We start from the raw sequence: 18,747 nt of genomic DNA, 5'->3' as shown, positions 1-18,747 counted from the left end.
TTCCATTCATTTAAGTATCTTTCTTGTGTATTGTCTTTCAAAAAGGTTGAGATTTTTGCCATCTCAGCCAAGTTAGCAACTTTCAATATCCATTCTTCTATTGTAGGTAATTCTTTTTTCTTCCAATGCTATCCTATCAGTAGTCTTGCCACTGTTACTAAATTTAAAATCAATTTAATCTCAATTACTGTACAGTCCGTGATAATTCCCAATAAAAAAAATTGCGGTAGGAACTTTTTCAAAACATTTTGTATAATCTACCAAATTCTTATCCAAAAAGCCTTAATGTTCTTGCAAGTCTACCAAATATGAAAATATGTAGCATCATCAAAATTACATCTCCAACATTTTGCTTGTATATCTGGATACATACACAATAGTTTCTTAGGATCTAAATGCCATCTATAAAACATTTTGTAAAAATTTTCCCTTAAATTCTGTGCTCATGTAAAATTTAACATTTCTAACCCAATTTTTTTCCCAAGTTTCCAACAATATTGGCTCCTGAAAATTTTGTCCCCACTTTATCATACAGTCCTTTACCAAATCCCTTTCAGAATCTATTTCAAGTAACACGTTATACTTTATATCTTTATATGCTCCTGAGACTGGTTTCTAATTTGCTTTGCCAAATTTTCCTCATTCTGCACTATACCAATTTTCTGATCTTCCTTCCATCTAGCATGTAGTTGCCCATATTGAAACCAAGTATAATTTTTCCCGTCTTCTTTTAATACGTGCAGAGATTTTAATTGCAAACTACCTCTTTCAGTATACAAAAGATCTTTATATGTAATCCTTTCCTGTTTCTGTTCTATATTTATATTCTCTATTGTATGGCTGGGACTTGCCCACATAGGAACCTTATAATTTAGTTGATAAGAATATTTTTTTCAGACATGCAAGAGAGCCGTTCTTAACACGTGATTTTTAAGAGCCTTATCCACTTTTTTGTCATAGATTAAATATGCATGCCATCCATATAGTAAATCATAACCTTCTATATTCAGGATCCTTTCTTCCGTTAGATTAAACCAATCACTTATTGCAGAGAGAGCAGCTGCTTCATAATTTTTAAGCCTCCTCTTTCCCATGAATCTTGAATTATTTTCATTTTAACCCTTGCTTTTTTACCTTCCCATATAAATTTATTAATTCCAGTCTGCCATTCCTCCAAATTTTTATCTTTCTTAATTATTGGTCTCATCTGAAACAGGAATAAAAATCTAGGTAAAATATTCATTTTAATAGGAGCTATTCTCCCCAACAGCGATAACTGCAATTTTTTCCAAACAGTCAACTCCTTCTGAACCTTTTGCCATAACACCTCAAAATTATTCTTGTACAATTTCACATTTGATGGTGTAATATAAACCCCTAAATATTTAACCTCTTTTACAATTTCAAATCCTGTTATTTCCTCTAATTTTTCTTTCTGTTGTCTGGTCATATTTTTTATTATCACTTTTGTTTTATTCTAATTTACCTTTAACCCTGAAACCTTTCCATATCGATCAATTATTTCCAACAGAAATACACTTGAATTTATAGGATTTGTTAGAGTAATCACCAAGTCATCTGCAAAGGCTCTCAATTTATATTCATGTTGTCTAACTTTAATTCTCTCTGTCTCCTTTGATTCTCGTATTTTATCCAATAATGGCTCCAGAGTTAGAATAAACAATAATGGTGATAAAGGACATCCCTGTCTTGTTCCTTTTGCAATCTTAAAGGCTTCTGTTAAATTACCATTAATTATTATCTGGGCTGTTTGCTCTCCATAAATTGCTCTAATTATTCTCACTATTCTATATTCTCTTCTATTGGTCTTAATTAATTAAATTTCCACACCAGCCATCTGAGCTATCTGACCTGGGCAGTTTACAACAGTGTAATAATATAATATAACACATAATAAAAACACAGATTAAAAATATTTTTAAAAGGATATGATGCACAGTACTCAGTGGGGTATCGCGTTGTTGGTTCCTATCATGTACTTTCTTAAATCAAACTCTTTTTAAGCCACCCAAAACCACCATGAGTGAGTTGGGCAACCATATGAGTTTTCTTAAGAAATGAATAAATGAATCAATAAATAGATGAATGAATGGATGAATAAAGGAATGAATATATGAAGGAATGGATGAATGGATGAATAAAGGAATGGATACATGAATGAATGGATTAATGAATAGATGAACCGATGGATGGATGGATGGATGGATGGATGTTCTGTTGAGGAAGCCCACAGATACTTCTCTTTTCAGTGGGGGCATTTGGGGGGGACATATGCCATACGCCATAGTTTGCTCCAATTTCAGCCCCCACCAGTTTGCCCACTACCTCCCTCCATCCAGGGCATGCCTGCTCTGGATGGGGAGACCCCCGAGGGTGACTCTTCTGCTCAGCCCCTTCCCCCTTCCCCCAGGCATGGCCCATCTTTAAATCAAAGGAAAGCAGAGGCGCCGGGTGAGGGCTTACCGCAATGGGCATGGGAGACTTGCTGTTTCTCCTCCCGACGGCTTCGGTGCTGGGGTCTTCGTCCTGAAGCCTTTTGAGGAGGGGCTTCATGATTTTCATATTGGCATAGGGGTCTTCAGCCAGCGCCTTCCATAGCTCCCTGGCACTTCTGCGCAGATGAAAAAATAGATTGGGGGAAAAAATCACATTCTTTCCCCATTTCCTTCTTTTTTAAAAGTTTTTATGTTTTTTCAGACACACAAACATACAATACATATCTTCTGAATAGAGTATTGACCGAGTCAAAATTCATGCAGCTTGTTTTCTCCATATTTACTATATAGACTCCAATTTCTGCCAAATATTCTACTTTCCCCCTTTTATCTTTTATTTGTATTTTTTATAAAACATATAATCAATATTACCATCTGCCCTCACCTCCTTATCTCCACCTATTTCAAATTATTCTCTTCATTTCTCTCTTTATCATATATATTTTTCATACTTTTTTAATCTATTGAAACCCTTTACTTTAAACACAATCATTCAATCATTTCCTTCTTCACAATTATTTTCTTTAGTATCAATTTTTCCCAAAGTTGGACCCATATCTTACTATTTTATCCATTATTTTACCTTTTTAAGCATATATTTCTTGATATTTATTTTATATCATTTTATCTAAAAATTTAATCATTAAAACTAATTTCCATTCTTTTTTATCATTCAAATTTTACAGTCCCAGGATTCATACAATTCTTTTACATTTTCAAGATTACAAAATATACTTCATCTTTCAGATAATATAATCATCAATATTACTTCTATCACAATTATTTATCAGACGATTATTATACTTGTATACAGTTACCCTTCTAAGTAAATCATTTTATATCAAATCAGTTATATTGTCATTTAAGTTCAATTTTAACAATCCCAATATTTTTAATTTTATTCATTTCATTTAAATTTCAATCTTTTAATCTCTTCTATCATTTTATTCCAAATCTATTCCATCTTAATCAGAAACAATTCAACTCTTCAGATTTGTTTTTATGCTTCATTTTGGATAATTTAATTTTTACAGTCCCACTGTAAAATTTTGTTTGTTTCAATTTCATTTACCAAATCTCCTCTTCTTCAAATAGTATAATTACCAATATTAATCTTAATACCATTCTTAATACAATTATCACTTTATCTACATTTCATATTACCCTTCTTCCTATCTGTTGATTATTCCCTTGTCCATTTTCTCCTGGTCCATCTATAATATACCACCCATTTTCTTTCTTCTCTTTTTCTTCTTTTTATAGTTCTCTTCTGGTCTATTCCCTTTTTCTCCTCTTACCTTCCTTGTTTCCCCATTGTTATTCCGAATGCAATCATTCCATTTTTCCCCTCTGAATTTTTTTATTTTTCACATTTTTAATCCCATTTCTCGCCTAGATTGCCCTTTGTTCTCAGCTAATCTATTCCCTTTTTTTTCCTCTCTGCTTCTTTTTGACCTTTCTATTTTTTTCGCTGTTAATCCCAGTGTAATCATTAAAACTGTTATTCACTCTCTTTTTTCCCCATTGCTATTCCCAATGCAATCATTTAATTTTTCATCAGTGTTTTTATCTTCAGGATTATTTTCTTGCTTCTCTTTAATATCTTGTTCATTCCGTTGAATATGGTCTGGAAACAGTCTTGATTTTGTTCTGTCCGCATCAAACGATAAACGTACCATTTTAACCATCTCAGTTAGTTCTTGCCACATTTTAACGTTAGTTGCTTTTTAAGTCCAATTTAAAGTTTATTGTTTTCCTCCTCTTGTATTATCAATGTTCAGTTCTTGAGAAGACAAACAAACCCTCCTTACAAATTCTCACGGCTCATTCCTCAAGGACACAGTAAATTTCCCATATTTAAAATGTTCAATGTAGTATTTTTTTTTCTGCCAGTAGAAGGCTCTCTAGAATCCACAAGTTCCAAATCAACAATGAAATGATATATCCAGTTTTGTGTATTAAGTCCAATTAACTTTCTTTCTTCCTCTTTCAAGTTTTTTTATATTTCCAATTTCCAACTTTACATTCCAGTTGAGAGTCAATTTAAAATCTTTGACAGGGCTACCTATTGTAAGTTTTTCTTTATTCTTTAACCTTCCTTTAAGGTTCAAAATTTTTCTTGCAGTTTATATCCAATCCTGTTTCAAAAATATTTTCTTTGGGGTTTCTTTTTCTTATAATAAATTTAGTCTCTCCAAATTCACCATCCACATTTAAAATTTAAACATCAAACTCCTCAGAATTCAAATCAACTGCACAGCCAACCAGCGACTGCAATGGGCCTAAACCAACCAACCGCAACCTCCCCCCAATTAGCACACGACCTCCCCAATACAAGACCCACCACAAGACCTTCATCAACCAACCCACAAGCTCAGAGAACCAACCTCCACCCTCATCCTCCACCCGAGCTACAGGTATTCGCCCCTATTGCAAATGATTGAGAATCTGTGTAGGATCTAAGAAAGTAGGAGGCACATCTCCTTGAGGTTCTTCTTACCCATCGCAGGCCACCGAGCATTCAAGGAGAATGTCGACGACTCCGTTCACCCGTTTCGCGGCCAGGTGACACACTGCCTTTAGACATTCTCCTTTCGTGGCAGGGTCCAAGATATTCGGGAGACTCGTGTACATCTCCTTGACGATCATAGGCAGCTAGAGCAAAAGAGAGATCAGAGGGATGAGACCGGCGGCAACCGTCATAGTATGGAACAAGTTTGCTAAGCACCTGAATTTTATCTCGTGACCCTGGGTGCCAACATTTTTATTTATTTATTTATTTAACCCCACCTTAATTATTCTTACGAATAATTCGAAGCGGAGAACATATCCATCACATACCTTCTCCCTCCTCTTTCCCCCACAACAACAACCCTGTGCGGTGAGTTGGGCTGAGAGAGAGAGAGAGAGACTGGCCCAAAATCACCCATGTGGCTTTCATGGCTAAGACAGGACTTGAATTTATCTTGCTTTCTAGCCTGGTGCCTTAACCACTGCCAAACTGGCTCTCCAAATGTTAGTTTTCATGAAAACAATAGGGCTATTCTGTTTTGCCCTTATCTTCTTTCGGGAAGGGTTGACCACCTTTCTCAATAGCCCTCAGCTCAGCTGGTGGTCTCCCATCCAGCCCCAGCCTTCTTAAAACCAGCTGAAGTGTTGTCACTAAGCCAACAAGGTCTCACCCATTCTAATCTTTGTATTCTACAAAATCTCTAGATCCCGTCTGCTCCAAACCCTACAATTTTCTTACCTCCTCCATTTCCATCCCACATTCCTCCAAGAATGAACTCAGCATTAGTCCTGCAGTGTATGACATGTTCTTGTCCTGGTGTGTCAGGACCTCCAGGGCTTTGAAAATCACCTCTGTTGATTGGGATGGGCCAAGATGTTCACCAAAGGCCTATGGGAAAGAAAAAAAGGAGACCATGCAGAGATGCATCAGAGTTTTGACTCCCTCCTTCTCTCAACAAGCCAGAGACTTTGACCCAGATTTGGGCACAGCACCCCATGTAGAGAGGCAGGCCTTATTCCATGTCACCCATCAGGTGAAGTTAGGATGTGGATGAAAGAAGCCAACATGGCAGCTGCAATCGCCTGCTCCTAGACATTGTGGGGGATGGATATCCACCCTCCTGCCTTTGGAGCATGCCGTCCCCACTCTGATATTGACTTTTTTGAGTTTCTCCACTCAAGAGGAGAGAAAGGAAGATCAACAAGGAGCCAGGCAAATTGCTGCACTAAAACATACCTTAGCCATTTTGGAGATGTTATTATAAAATATTGTTGGGCCCGAAATGAAGAAGTCCTCCCTCAGCCAACGAACGATATTCCCCTTCTTGTTCTTGGGTTTCTGGTCCATTTCTTTGGCTTTTGTGGGAGGAAAACAAGAGAAGGTCACATTTTGACATTCGGAACTTCTGAATATCCTTCGTCTGATGGCCAGTTTAGTCGTTCCAATAGAAGAGCCCTGTAGCTCTGGGCTGACCTGAGGGGTCCCTGGTGCTCTCTGGGCTTGGTGGTTTTCTTGCAGATGTTTCATTGCCCAAGTAGGAAACATCATCAGTAATGATGACCATCAACCCTGACAGGGCAAAACTCTTGTATGGAAACCCAGAGAAAAGCTCCCTCCCTTCTAGAACTGAGGACGTTGCCTAGTTGGGTCATGAAACATTCACAAGAAAACAACAAAGCTCAGAGAGCGCCAAGGACTCCGCAGGCCTCCTCCTCCTCCTCCTCCCTCCCTCCCTCCCTCTTTCTCTCCTCTCTCTCTTCTCCTTCTTCTTCTCCTCCCTCTCCATCGCCCTCTCACTCTTTCCTCCTCCCCTCTTCCTCTCCATCTCCCTCTTTCCCTCTTTCCCTGCCCCCTCCTCCTCCTCTTATCTGCAACCTCACTCCCTCATAGCACTGATGATGTTACCTAGCTGGGTCATGAAACATCTGCAAGCAATAAGCCAACCTCAGAGAGCACTAAGAACCTCACCCAGCTCTCATTACCTGGCACCATCATCAGGCCGTGTGTATGTGTGTTTGTGGTGCATACTGGAGGTGGGTTTCAGCAGGTTCTGACCACTTCTGGAGAACCGGCAGCGGAAAATTTGAGTAGTTCAGGGAACCGGTAGTAAAAATTCTGACTGGCCCCGCCCCCATCTATTCTCTGCCTCCCAAGCTGATCGGGAGGGAATGGGGATTTTTGCAGTAACCTTCCCCTGGAGTGGGTGGGAATGGAGATTTTGAAGTACCCCTTTCCTAAGTTAACACATTAGGTGGGACTATAAATGAAAGGAAAAAATAGGGTAAAAAAGAGAGAATGAATGAATGGCTGAATGGCTGAATGAAGGAATGAACACTCATAAGCCCTCTTTAACTCTTTCTTTAACCCGTATCTTTGTTAAGCCATTTTCTGGCTTCCTGCAATACATCCAGATTCCAGCCCTCCAATGACTAAAAGGTGACTTTGCAAAACACGCTAAGACCCGATCCATGTGCCAAGGCTGGCTGATTGCAGCTGCTTAGCCTACCTGGCCCACTTAACGTAAGAAACTTAGTCTTCAAATGACCCCTGGCCCTGAGAAGTGCCAATATCAACTGAAAATTCCAGGCATCTCTGCCCAGCCCAATGACCGGGGTCCTGGTCACGCCACAGGCTGTGCCACCCAGCGCTCTCCTGGGCAGTGAACATCCCTGGGCTCCTTGCAACCCTTGGAGTCCAACTTTCTCACCCATTTTGCTCATGAGGAGGTGGTGGAGGTAGTAGGCAGCCTCTGCGGACGTCTGGCCAACTTCTTTGCTGGTATCGCCAATGTGCAGGGCCAGCAAAGCCACCAGCCGTCCCAGCAAAAAAAACTCAGCTGTGATCTAATGAAAGGAAGAAAAAAGGAGGGGAAAGATGAGAAGGGGGGTGGCTCATGAAGGTTTCAGCCAGCTGAAATCAGAGAATATGAACCATAGCACCATAGAATCTTAGAATCATACATTTTAGAATTCTAGAATCACAGAATCTTAGAAACATAGAATCTTAGAATTTTAGAATCAGAATTATCGAATATTTGAACCTTAGACTCCTAGAATCTTAGAATCAAAATCCTAGAATCTTTGAATCAATGACTCCTTGAATCATAAAATCTTTGAATGACAGAATCATAATCACAGAATTATAGAATCTTTGAATCCTAATCTTTGAGTCTTCAAATCTTTGAATCATAGAATCTGTGAACCATAGTACCTTAGAATTATAGAATTTTAGAATCACAGAATAATAGAACTTTAGAATCAAAGAACCACAGTTGCTGGAAGGGGCTGTGCAGGTCTTCTCCTCCAGCCACTTGCTCATGCAGGACTCCTTGTATCCTCCTGGTCACATCTCAAAGGTGCTTTTTCCAAAAGGCAACTGGACTTTCTTGGGGTTGTTTTCTTTCCTCTTTGAAAATTTCTCATTCTCATCCCAAATGGTGACTTACGTCAAAATTTACGTTTTCTGAAACAAACTTCAGGAGGTGCCTGGTGCTCTTAAGGGCCCTCTTTTTCTCATGACTCTTGGAAGATTCAATCCAGGGATTCGTGTGCTGCCAGGAGAAACAAAGGAGAAGGAGGAAAGGAAGAATTTGTGATTCACACTTGGAAGAGCCGCAGAATTTGCCAGGATTGGGGAGAAACTCTAAGAAACTAAACAAATTTGAGACATTGATCAATTTAGGTCTATTCCAGATTCAAAACTAGAGTAGGAATGGAAGATTTCTGGAATACAGCTAGTCTTACAACAGTTCATCTAGAGCCGTGGTGGCACAGTGGTTAGACTGCAGTATGGCAAGCTAATTCTGCCAACTGTCAGCAGTACGGCAGTTCAATCCTGACCAGCTCAAGGTTGACTCGGCCTTCCGGGTCCCCAGAGGGCTGCAAAGCACGGTGGTATGTAAGTCTAAGTGCTATTGGTATTTAGTGACTTCTCAAAGTTACAATGGCAGTGAAAAAGGGATTTACGACAATTCTTCACACTTACGACCGTTGCAGCATCCCCATGGTCAAGTGATCAAAATTTGAACACTAGGCAAATCCTCATCTTTATGACAGTTGTACTATCCCAGGTTGTGGGATCACCTTTTGTGACCATCTGACAAGCTGTTCGGTGCCAATGTAAGTTTGAACGCTCACTAAATGAATGGTTGTAAGTTGTTGACTTTCTGTATAGGTAGTCCTCGACTTACGACCAGAATTTGGGGTGCTTAGCAAGGTGGACCTTAAGCAACTTGTGACTGGCTTTATGACCTCTTTTTGCCAGGGTTGAACGAATCCCTGCGGTCCTTAAGTGAATAATGCGGTCATTAGCTAAATCTCGCTTTCCCCGTAGACTTTGGCTTGTCGGAAGCCAGTTGGGCAGTTCACCAATGGCAATCAGGTGAGCCCCATCACAAGTACAGTTACTCCTCGACCTACGACCACAAATGAGTCCAAAATTTCTGTTGCTAAGATGAATCCCATCGGCATTGACAAAATCTGCATTGGTCTATTGCAGAAGGCAGCTTTACTTGGAACAGCTGCCAGAGTCTAGGACACGAATCTCAGAGAAATAGTGGAATAGACTCATTAATGAAAAGATGCCAGAGGAAGGACAAAACAAAACTTAAAATCATTTTTAACTACTTAAATTAATTAAATTGAATTGTTGAATTCTCCCACAGCAAGTTGTCCGGTGGCCGTGATGAGTTGTAGCATTCGGCAGCTGCGATGATACCTTTCCCATCTAACAGCCACATTTGCCTATCCCAGCTCCTTGGGAGGGACTCAACAGCTGGACAGAATCACCAAATCCAGCCTAAACACCTGGCTGACCGTGCGACCAACCCCAAGAAAGAATCACTCTTTACCATCAAGATATCCTGCAGGGCATCCAGATTGGGAGCCTCGGACAGCAAGCTGGTGAGCATGGTGTTGCAGGCGTTCACTGTCTGGTGATAAAAATCCTAAAAAAGAAAAAGAATATCTGAAGGAAGAAGTGGCGTAAAGGAAGGAACAGCGCCTAAAAGAGGAAGAAATCCAGGGGCAAGGAACTTACGGCCCTTTTAGTACGACTGGGGGACTGCAACTCCCAGCAATCCTTAGCCAGTCGTGGACTTCTGGGAGTTGAAGTCCACAAGTCTGCAGGAAACAGAGTGGCCCACCTTGCAGGGCTGATTTTTCTTCCAGAGTTGGAGGAAATGCTTTCTCGTCTGAACACGAGGAAGAAAAGGACTTCCTTCCTGTTATATTTCAGAAAAGAACGACTAAAAGGTTGAACGTCTTCCTTAACAGTTCTGGAATATTCAAATACAGGCAGTCCACCACTTACAACCACAATTGAGCCCAAAATTTCCATTGCTAAGCGAGACATTAGTGAAGTGAATTTTGCCCTCGTTTTATGACCTTTCTTGCCACCGTGGTTAAGCAGATCACTGTGGTTGTTAAATTAATCCATGGTTCTTAAGTGAACCCGGCTTCCCCACTGACTGGTGCGACTGTCGTATATCTGAACTGGTGTCTAAGTGTCTGAATTCTGAGGGTTCTCTGAGACTAGGAATAATAGCTAGTGCATGCAGAACATGGTTGTTCTGCCCCACCGTGGTCCTTCTTTTTTGGGGGACAAAGCGGGGACAAAGCGGGGAGATGGGAATTGGTCTTGAGAAGACACTTCAAGCAGAACATAAAAGAGAAGTGGAGGAAGAGAGAAAAGATGGTCAGGAAAACCCTATAGAGATGTTTAGGACTTAAAAATAGGTAGTCCTATGATCCAGAAACGTAGAATGAGAAGTGGATGCATACTTTCAAGACCAAAGATGAACGGACAGGCCAAAATGCCATTGGGCTCGATGGATGGATCCAGAGTTTTTCAGGAGATCTTGAATCACGTTTACCACATCCTTGTTTCCAGGTGGATCTCATATGGCTTTGCTCCATCTGGACTGCTCACCTGAGTTTGAGTTGATTGGGCTGGGCTGCTTGCTTGCAGTGTGGTCATCTTCAAAGGTGGCAAGGAAAACACCTTCTCGATGCTTTTACTTGCCACTTTTGCCCTCATCTCCGAGTTCAAGGGAGGCTTCATACGGCTAATGAAAGACAAGAAAAGAGGAGGGATGAGGTGAGAAGATCACAGGCTCATTGGGTCAAAAGGGACATTCTACTCCAACCCTTGCTTGATGGTCTTTAAACCATCCCAGTCATATGGTTGTCCACTCTTTTCTTGAAAACTTCAAGTGATGGAGCCCCACAAACTTCTAGAGGAAAACCATTCCACTGATTGATTGTTCTTGGTGTCAGGAAGTTTCTCCTGGATCTCTCTTTGATAAGCTTCCATACAGCACTTCTTAGCTTGCTCTCAGGTACTTTGGAGAGGAGGTTGACCCCCTCCTCTCTGTGAGAGTCCCTCAAATTTCAGAACTCTGCTATTATGTCTGCAACAACAGATGTTCATCATCTGTTTGAGCCTCCAGTTCCTTCATCATCTTGGTTGCTCTTCTCTAAACTCTTTCTAGAGTCTCAACATCTTTTTTATATCGTGATGACCAAACCTGGATACAGGATCTCTCTCCCTCTCCCACTCCGTCTCTCCCTCTCTCTCTCCTTCTCTCCCTCTCCCACTCCGTCTCTCCCTCTCCCACTCCGTCTCTCCCTCTCCCACTCCGTCTCTCCTCTCTCTCTCCTTCTCTCTCTTTCTCTCTCATCCATCATCTATCTAATCTACTAGACCAGATCACCAGAAACACTCCCACCAACACTGACAAGGCGAGCCATGAATTTGAATTTCAAGTGAGAGCAAACCCTGCTTCCTTCTAGCCCTGATGATGTTTCCTAGTTGGGTCATGAAATGTCTGCAAGAAAACCACCCTGCTGAAAGAAAACCAAGGACCCCACACATCTAAACAAGCGTGCTCACCTCCTTTCCTAGATCTGAACTGCCCAGATTGCCAGCATGCAAATTCTTCACCCTTCCAAATTCTGGGGCTGACCTGCTAACTCAATGCATGCTCTACAGCAGGGATATCAAACTCAAGGCCCCTGGGATGGATGCAGAACATGGTTGTTCTGCCCCACCGTGGTCCTTCTTTTTTGGGGGACAAATGCGGGGACAAAGCGGGGAGATGGGAATTGGTCTTGAGAAGACACTTCAAGCAGAACATAAAAGAGAAGTGGAGGAAGAGAGAAAAGATGGTCAGGAAAACCCTATAGAGATGTTTAGGACTTAAAAATAGGTAGTCCTATGATCCAGAAACGTAGAATGAGAAGTGGATGCATACTTTCAAGACCAAAGATGAACGGACAGGCCAAAATGCCATTGGGCTCGATGGATGGATGGATGGATGGATGGATCCAGAGTTTTTCAGGAGATCTTGAATCACGTTTACCACATCCTTGTTTCCAGGTGGATCTCATATGGCTTTGCTCCATCTGGACTGCTCACCTGAGTTTGAGTTGATTGGGCTGGGCTGCTTGCTTGCAGTGTGGTCATCTTCAAAGGTGGCAAGGAAAACACCTTCTCGATGCTTTTACTTGCCACTTTTGCCCTCATCTCCGAGTTCAAGGGAGGCTTCATACGGCTAATGAAAGACAAGAAAAGAGGAGGGATGAGGTGAGAAGATGAGGGCAGATCAGGTACATACCTCATGCAGGTGATGGTGACGATTGCTTTATGGAGAATGACGACAGACAGGGCTCTTGCGGGATGCTCTTCAATGGCTTCCTGAAAGGAGAAGGAAATACACCTAAGAAAGCTCCTGAGATATGGTCACCATCCAGCTGCCCCTATTCCCATCCCTATGCTTTTTCTGGTTGCACAGGAAGTCCACAACTTACAACTGGTCGCTTAGCCACCATTTAAACTTATGATGGATCTCTCCAGGGCTACTTATGACCCAGATGCAAAGTTCCTCAGCAAACATGTGACCATACTTTGGTCACTAGGCAACCAGTTTGCATTTATGATAGTTTGCAGTGTCCCGTGACCATGATTTAAGTCAGGGAAGGGCAACTGTGGCCTCTTTATGACCTATATAAAATTGGGAAGCCAGATTCACTTAACCACCGTGTGAATAATTTAATGAAAATGATTCATCTAATAACGGTGGCAAGACAGGTCATACAATAAGCAGAATTCACTTAACCACCGTGTGAATAATTTAATGAAAATGATTCATCTAATAACGGTGGCAAGACAGGTCATACAATAAGCAGAATTCACTTAACCACCGTGTGAATAATTTAATGAAAATGATTCATCTAATAACGGTGGCAAGACAGGTCATACAATAAGCAGAATTCACTTAACAAATGTCCCACTTAGCAACAGAAATATTTTGGACTCAATTGATTGGTATTCAGTTTGATTCCAATTCACTTTTAAAAATAAATAGCCCCACGAGCACCCGCCTCCCCTCCCTCTCCCACTCCGTCTCTCCCTCTCCCACTCCGTCTCTCCCTCTCTCTCTCCTTCTCTCTCTTTCTCTTTCTCTTTCTCTTTCTCTTTCTCTTTCTCTTTCTCTTTCTCTCATCCATCATCTATCTAATCTACTAGACCAGATCACCAGAAACACTCCCACCAACACTGACAAGGCGAGCCATGAATTTGAATTTCAAGTGAGAGCAAACCCTGCTTCCTTCTAGCCCTGATGATGTTTCCTAGTTGGGTCATGAAATGTCTGCAAGAAAACCACCCTGCTGAAAGAAAACCAAGGACCCCACACATCTAAACAAGCATGCTCACCTCCTTTCCTAGATCTGAACTGCCCAGATTGCCAGCATGCAAATTCTTCACCCTTCCAAATTCTGGGGCTGACCTGCTAACTCAATGCATGCTCTACAGCAGGGATATCAAACTCAAGGCCCCTGGGATGGATGCAGCCCACGATGTGGTCGGATCTGGCCCGTGGAGCCATCCTGGTCTACCCAATGCAAAGAGGAAAGATCGGGCCAGCATGGCTTCCGACCAGTCTACTCAATGCGAAGAGGAAACATGCCAGCAGTTTGGCGAATGGCGTCAATCTGGCCACGCCCATCCAGTTGTCCACACCTACCCAGTCAGCCAGATCCACTCATTCGGCAACCCCTGCCTGCCCACTCCCGAGGTCAGCCACAGCCTTGATGCGGCCCTCAATGAAATTGAATTTCACACCCCTGCTTTAGAGCATGGGGACTTGGCATGGAAATTTCATCACTGGGTCAAACTGAGTCTTCGGAGAAGGGCGGTATAAAAATGTGAACAATAAATAAATTCCAAGTTCCTACCGAGCTGGTGAGAAGATCACAGGCTCATTGGGTTAAAAGGGACATTCTACTCCAACCCTTGCTTGATGGTCTTTAAACCATCCCAGTCATATGGTTGTCCACTCTTTTCTTGAAAACCTCAAGTGATGGAGCCCCACAAACTTCTAGAGGAAAACCATTCCACTGATTGATTGTTCTTGGTGTCAGGAAGTTTCTTCTGGATCTCTCTTTGATAAGCTTCCACACACCATTTCTTAGCTTGCTCTCAGGTACTTTGGAGAGGAGGTTGACCCCCTCCTCTCTGTGAGAGTCCCTCAAATTTCAGAACTCAGCTATTATGTCTGCAACAACAGATGTTCATCAACTGTTTGAACCTCCAATTCCTTCATCATCTTGGTTGATCTTCTCTAAACTCTTTCTAGAGTCTCAACATCTTTTTTATATCGTGATGACCAAACCTGGATACAGGATCTCTCTCCCTCTCTCCCTCTCCCACTCTGTCTCTCCCTCTCTCTCTCCTTCTCTCTCTTTCTCTTTCTCTTTCTCTCTCATCCATCATCTATCTAATCTACTAGACCAGATCACCAGAAACACTCCCACCAACACTGACAAGGCAAGCCATGAATTTGAATTTCAAGTGAGAGCAAACCCTGCTTCCTTCTAGCCCTGATGATGTTTCCTAGTTGGGTCATGAAATGTCTGCAAGAAAACCACCCTGCTGAAAGAAAACCAAGGACCCCACACATCTAAACAAGCATGCTCACCTCCTTTCCCAGATCTGAACTGCCCAGATTGCCAGCATGCAAATTCTTCACCCTTCCAAATTCTGGGGCTGACCTGCTAACTCAATGCATGCTCTACAGCAGGGATATCAAACTCAAGGCCCCTGGGATGGATGCAGCCCACGATGTGGTCAGATCTGGCCCATGGAGCCATCCTGGTCTACCCAATGCAAAGAGGAAAGATCGGGCCAGCATGGCTTCCGACCAGTCTACTCAATGCGAAGAGGAAACATGCCAGCAGTTTGGCGAATGGCGTCAATCTGGCCACGCCCATCCAGTTGTCCACACCTACCCAGTCAGCCAGATCCACTCATTCGGCAACCCCTGCCTGCCCACTCCCGAGGTCAGCCACAGCCTTGATGCGGCCCTCAATGAAATTGAATTTCACACCCCTGCTTTAGAGCATGGGGACTTGGCATGGAAATTTCATCACTGGGTCAAACTGAGTCTTCGGAGAAGGGCGGTATAAAAATGTGAACAATAAATAAATAAATAAATTCCAAGTTCCTACCGAGCTGGTGAGAAGATGAGGGCAGATCAGGTACATACCTCATGCAGGTGATGGTGACGATTGCTTTATGGAGAATGACGACAGACAGGGCTCTTGCGGGATGCTCTTCAATGGCTTCCTGAAAGGAGAAGGAAATACACCTAAGAAAGCTCCTGAGATATGGTCACCATCCAGCTGCCCCTATTCCCATCCCTATGCTTTTTCTGGTTGCACAGGAAGTCCACAACTTACAACTGGTCGCTTAGCCACCATTTAAACTTATGATGGATCTCTCAGGGCTACTTATGACCCAGATGCAAAGTTCCGAGAGGCGTCCCTTCCTCAGCAAACATGTGACCATACTTTGGTCACTAGGCAACCAGTTTGCATTTATGATAGTTTGCAGTGTCCCGTGACCATGATTTAAGTCAGGGAAGGGCAACTGTGGCCTCTTTATGACCTATATAAAATTGGGAAGCCAGATTCACTTAACCACCGTGTGAATAATTTAATGAAAATGATTCATCTAATAACGGTGGCAAGACAGGTCATACAATAAGCAGAATTCACTTAACAAATGTCCCACTTAGCAACAGAAATATTTTGGACTCAATTGATTGGTATTCAGTTTGATTCCAATTCACTTTTAAAAATAAATAGCCGCACGAGCACCCGCCTCCCCTCCCTCTCCCCACTTACAATGATGTTCATGACCAATTCCTGTTTACGTGGTAAATAGATGTCTTGCCTCTTGCTGTAGGCAACAGCTTTCGTGATCATGATAATTGACCTCATGAACGCAGTCTTCAGCCCTTCGTCCTGGGAAACACAAGTGGGAATGCGGGGTGGGGAGTGGGGGAGTCAGAAACACCAATAGGAAGGACTTCTGGTTGAAATTCTAGCTCTCCCTGTCGGGGGCTTCATTCGAAGCCATAGCCACCCTGTAGGGGTAGTGAAGCAAAGGGGGACCACCTTGCAGGTTGAGGGGAGCCACATCTCCCATTCCTGACTTGGAACACCCCCCCCCATCCGAAGTCTAGGAGCAGCGGGAGTCAAAAACCTCTCCCATGAAGCCAGAAACCATTGTTTGTGAGAAGAGAAATGGTGAACGGTGTGTTGTCTGGGTGAGAAGATTTATTGCTTAAGCTTGACCCCACTCCTACCCCCGAAAAGAAAAATTCAAGAGGAAAACATTTTAGAACAATTTTTTACAGCGGTGTGCAATTATCATGAAAAAACATGTTGGAAATTTAAAAAGTAAATATTAGTTTAAAAAGAAAATTAAGTTGAAAATTGTATCCTCAAAACAAAAGGTGTGATATTAAGAAGGCATATGAAGATGCTGGAACTATAACCCCACCTTTTCTTCAAATAATTTGTTTTAAGTATTGGATTTATACGTTAAAACAAACAAGATAAATAAATCGGACTTGTCAAAATAAAAGCAGAGAGGCAGAAAGTGAAAGAAAGAAAGACAGTGAGTTCTAATCCCACTTTAGGATGAAAACCAGCTGAGAGACTTTGGGCCAATCACCAGGAGACTTTGAGTTCTAGTCCTGCCTTAGGCACAAAGGCCAACTGTCTTTCATCCAATCACTAAGAGACTGTGAGTTCTAGTCCCACCTTAGGATGAAAGCCAGCTGAGAGACTTTGGGCCAATCACCAGGAAATGGTGAGTCCTAGTCCTAAGGCACAAAGGCCAACTGTCTTTCATCCAATCACTAGGAGACTGTGAGTTCTAGTCCCGCCTTAGGATGAAAGCCAGCTGAGAGACTTTGGGCCAATCACCAGGAGATGATGAGTTCTAGTTCCGCCTTAGGCATGAGACCAGCTGGGTGAGTTGACTCACACAATATCACAGAGTTGTTGGATGGAAAGGAAGAAAGAGTATAAGGCACATGCACTGCCTTGAGTATAATAAATGTAGCATGACCATAGATCCTCCTCCTCCTCCTCCTCCTCCTCCTTCTTCCCCTCTCCCACAACATGCTAGTTGGGTCATGAAATGTCTGTAAGAAAGCAACCAAGCTAAGGACTCCAGATTATAATGGTTCTTGTAATTAAACTCAGCATTAAGAGAAGTATAGGGTGGAAACCAGCCCACCTTGTTCATGGTGCCATACTGCCCAAGAATTTCAGAGACAATGTTGTCCAGGAGAGGCACCATCTCGTTTGCTTGGGCTCCGAGGACTGCTTGGCCATAACACAATATTAACGTTGTCCGAATCCATCTTTCAGAGAGAGTCTGTAAGTCCTGTCAGTACAAAGACGAGACGGTTAAACTATTTCCCAAGGCGCCAGGAGACAAGAGAAGAAGCAATGGATGGAAACTGATGGAGCTTCTTAGTCACCCAAGTCATGGTTGTCCCAAAGGTGCTTTTTCCAAAGGAAACTGGACTTTGTTTTTCCTTGAAGAGGTTTCACTTCTCATCCAAGAAGCTTCTTCAGTTCTGATTTTGATCAATACAGAAGAAGCTTTTTGGATGAGAAGCAAAATGTCTTCAGGAAAAGCAAAATCCAGGCCTTTTGAAAAAGCACCTTTGGACTATTTGAGATGTTTGTTGGGGCTACTCATCATCTTCTCTAGCCTTATAAAATAGTTCTCCAGGAGATGGAGATGGAGAATTTCCAGCACCACCTACATCTCAGGTCTTTGAGATCTATGACCAATCTGAGAAGTCCAGACAGCCTGGTGCATAAGTCCTTCTAACCACGTTGGACTTTCCTTCCCAGAATCCCCCAGTCTCCTTCTGTACTGAGTCTCAGACCTTGCAACACCATCCCTGGTCTTACCTCAGTCGGGGCTTTAAGTTCAGAAGGTGACTTTGGCTGACGGAAGTGACCAGCCTCCTCCAGGACCTCTAAAATTTGTGGCAGGTGACAATAGGCAACGATGTTTATGCTTTCTGAGATTCCCTAAGCAAAGCAATGTTTGTGAATTAGGACATGTGCACATTTCCTTTTTCTTTATCTTCTGCTTTCTCCTTCCCTTCTGCACCTCTTCTTGCTCCTCCTCCTCTCTGCAAATCCCAGGCCCATCTAGCACTGATGAAATTACCTAGCTGGCTAATGAAATGTCTGCAACAAAACAACCAAGCACAGAGACCACCAAGGGCCCCACAGTCCTCCTCCTCCTCCACCTCCTCCTCCTCCTCTTCCCTGTAACCCCCATTATCTTCTAGCACTGATGATGTTACCTACTTGAGTAATGAAACATCTACAAGAAAACAAT

General features: G+C 42.4%; 1 protein-coding gene across 1 annotated transcript in view; it reads right to left on the bottom strand.

Moving 5' to 3' along the window:
• LOC131203977 (maestro heat-like repeat-containing protein family member 7) overlaps nt 1–18,348 on the bottom strand; it is a 29,938-nt gene extending 11,590 nt beyond the window's left edge. The window contains exons 1-13 of the mRNA XM_058194732.1: nt 18,309–18,348; nt 17,620–17,769; nt 16,215–16,334; nt 15,575–15,654; nt 12,389–12,580; nt 10,957–11,092; nt 9,878–9,973; nt 8,474–8,578; nt 7,736–7,871; nt 6,265–6,383; nt 5,767–5,916; nt 5,017–5,171; nt 2,485–2,632 (exon numbers count right to left, since the gene is read on the bottom strand). Coding sequence (XP_058050715.1) covers nt 2,485–2,632; nt 5,017–5,171; nt 5,767–5,916; nt 6,265–6,383; nt 7,736–7,871; nt 8,474–8,578; nt 9,878–9,973; nt 10,957–11,092; nt 12,389–12,580; nt 15,575–15,654; nt 16,215–16,334; nt 17,620–17,682 — 1,500 coding nt within the window. The 5' untranslated portion in view covers nt 17,683–17,769; nt 18,309–18,348. The remainder of the gene's footprint in view (nt 1–2,484; nt 2,633–5,016; nt 5,172–5,766; nt 5,917–6,264; nt 6,384–7,735; nt 7,872–8,473; nt 8,579–9,877; nt 9,974–10,956; nt 11,093–12,388; nt 12,581–15,574; nt 15,655–16,214; nt 16,335–17,619; nt 17,770–18,308) is intronic.
• Between the last annotated feature and the right edge of the window lie 399 nt (nt 18,349–18,747).

The sequence above is a fragment of the Ahaetulla prasina genome, chromosome 9 (genome assembly GCF_028640845.1).
Source record: "Ahaetulla prasina isolate Xishuangbanna chromosome 9, ASM2864084v1, whole genome shotgun sequence".
NCBI lineage: Eukaryota > Metazoa > Chordata > Lepidosauria > Squamata > Colubridae > Ahaetulla > Ahaetulla prasina.
Note: the sequence above shows the minus strand (reverse complement) of the source record. Positions and strands in the feature narration are given on the sequence as shown.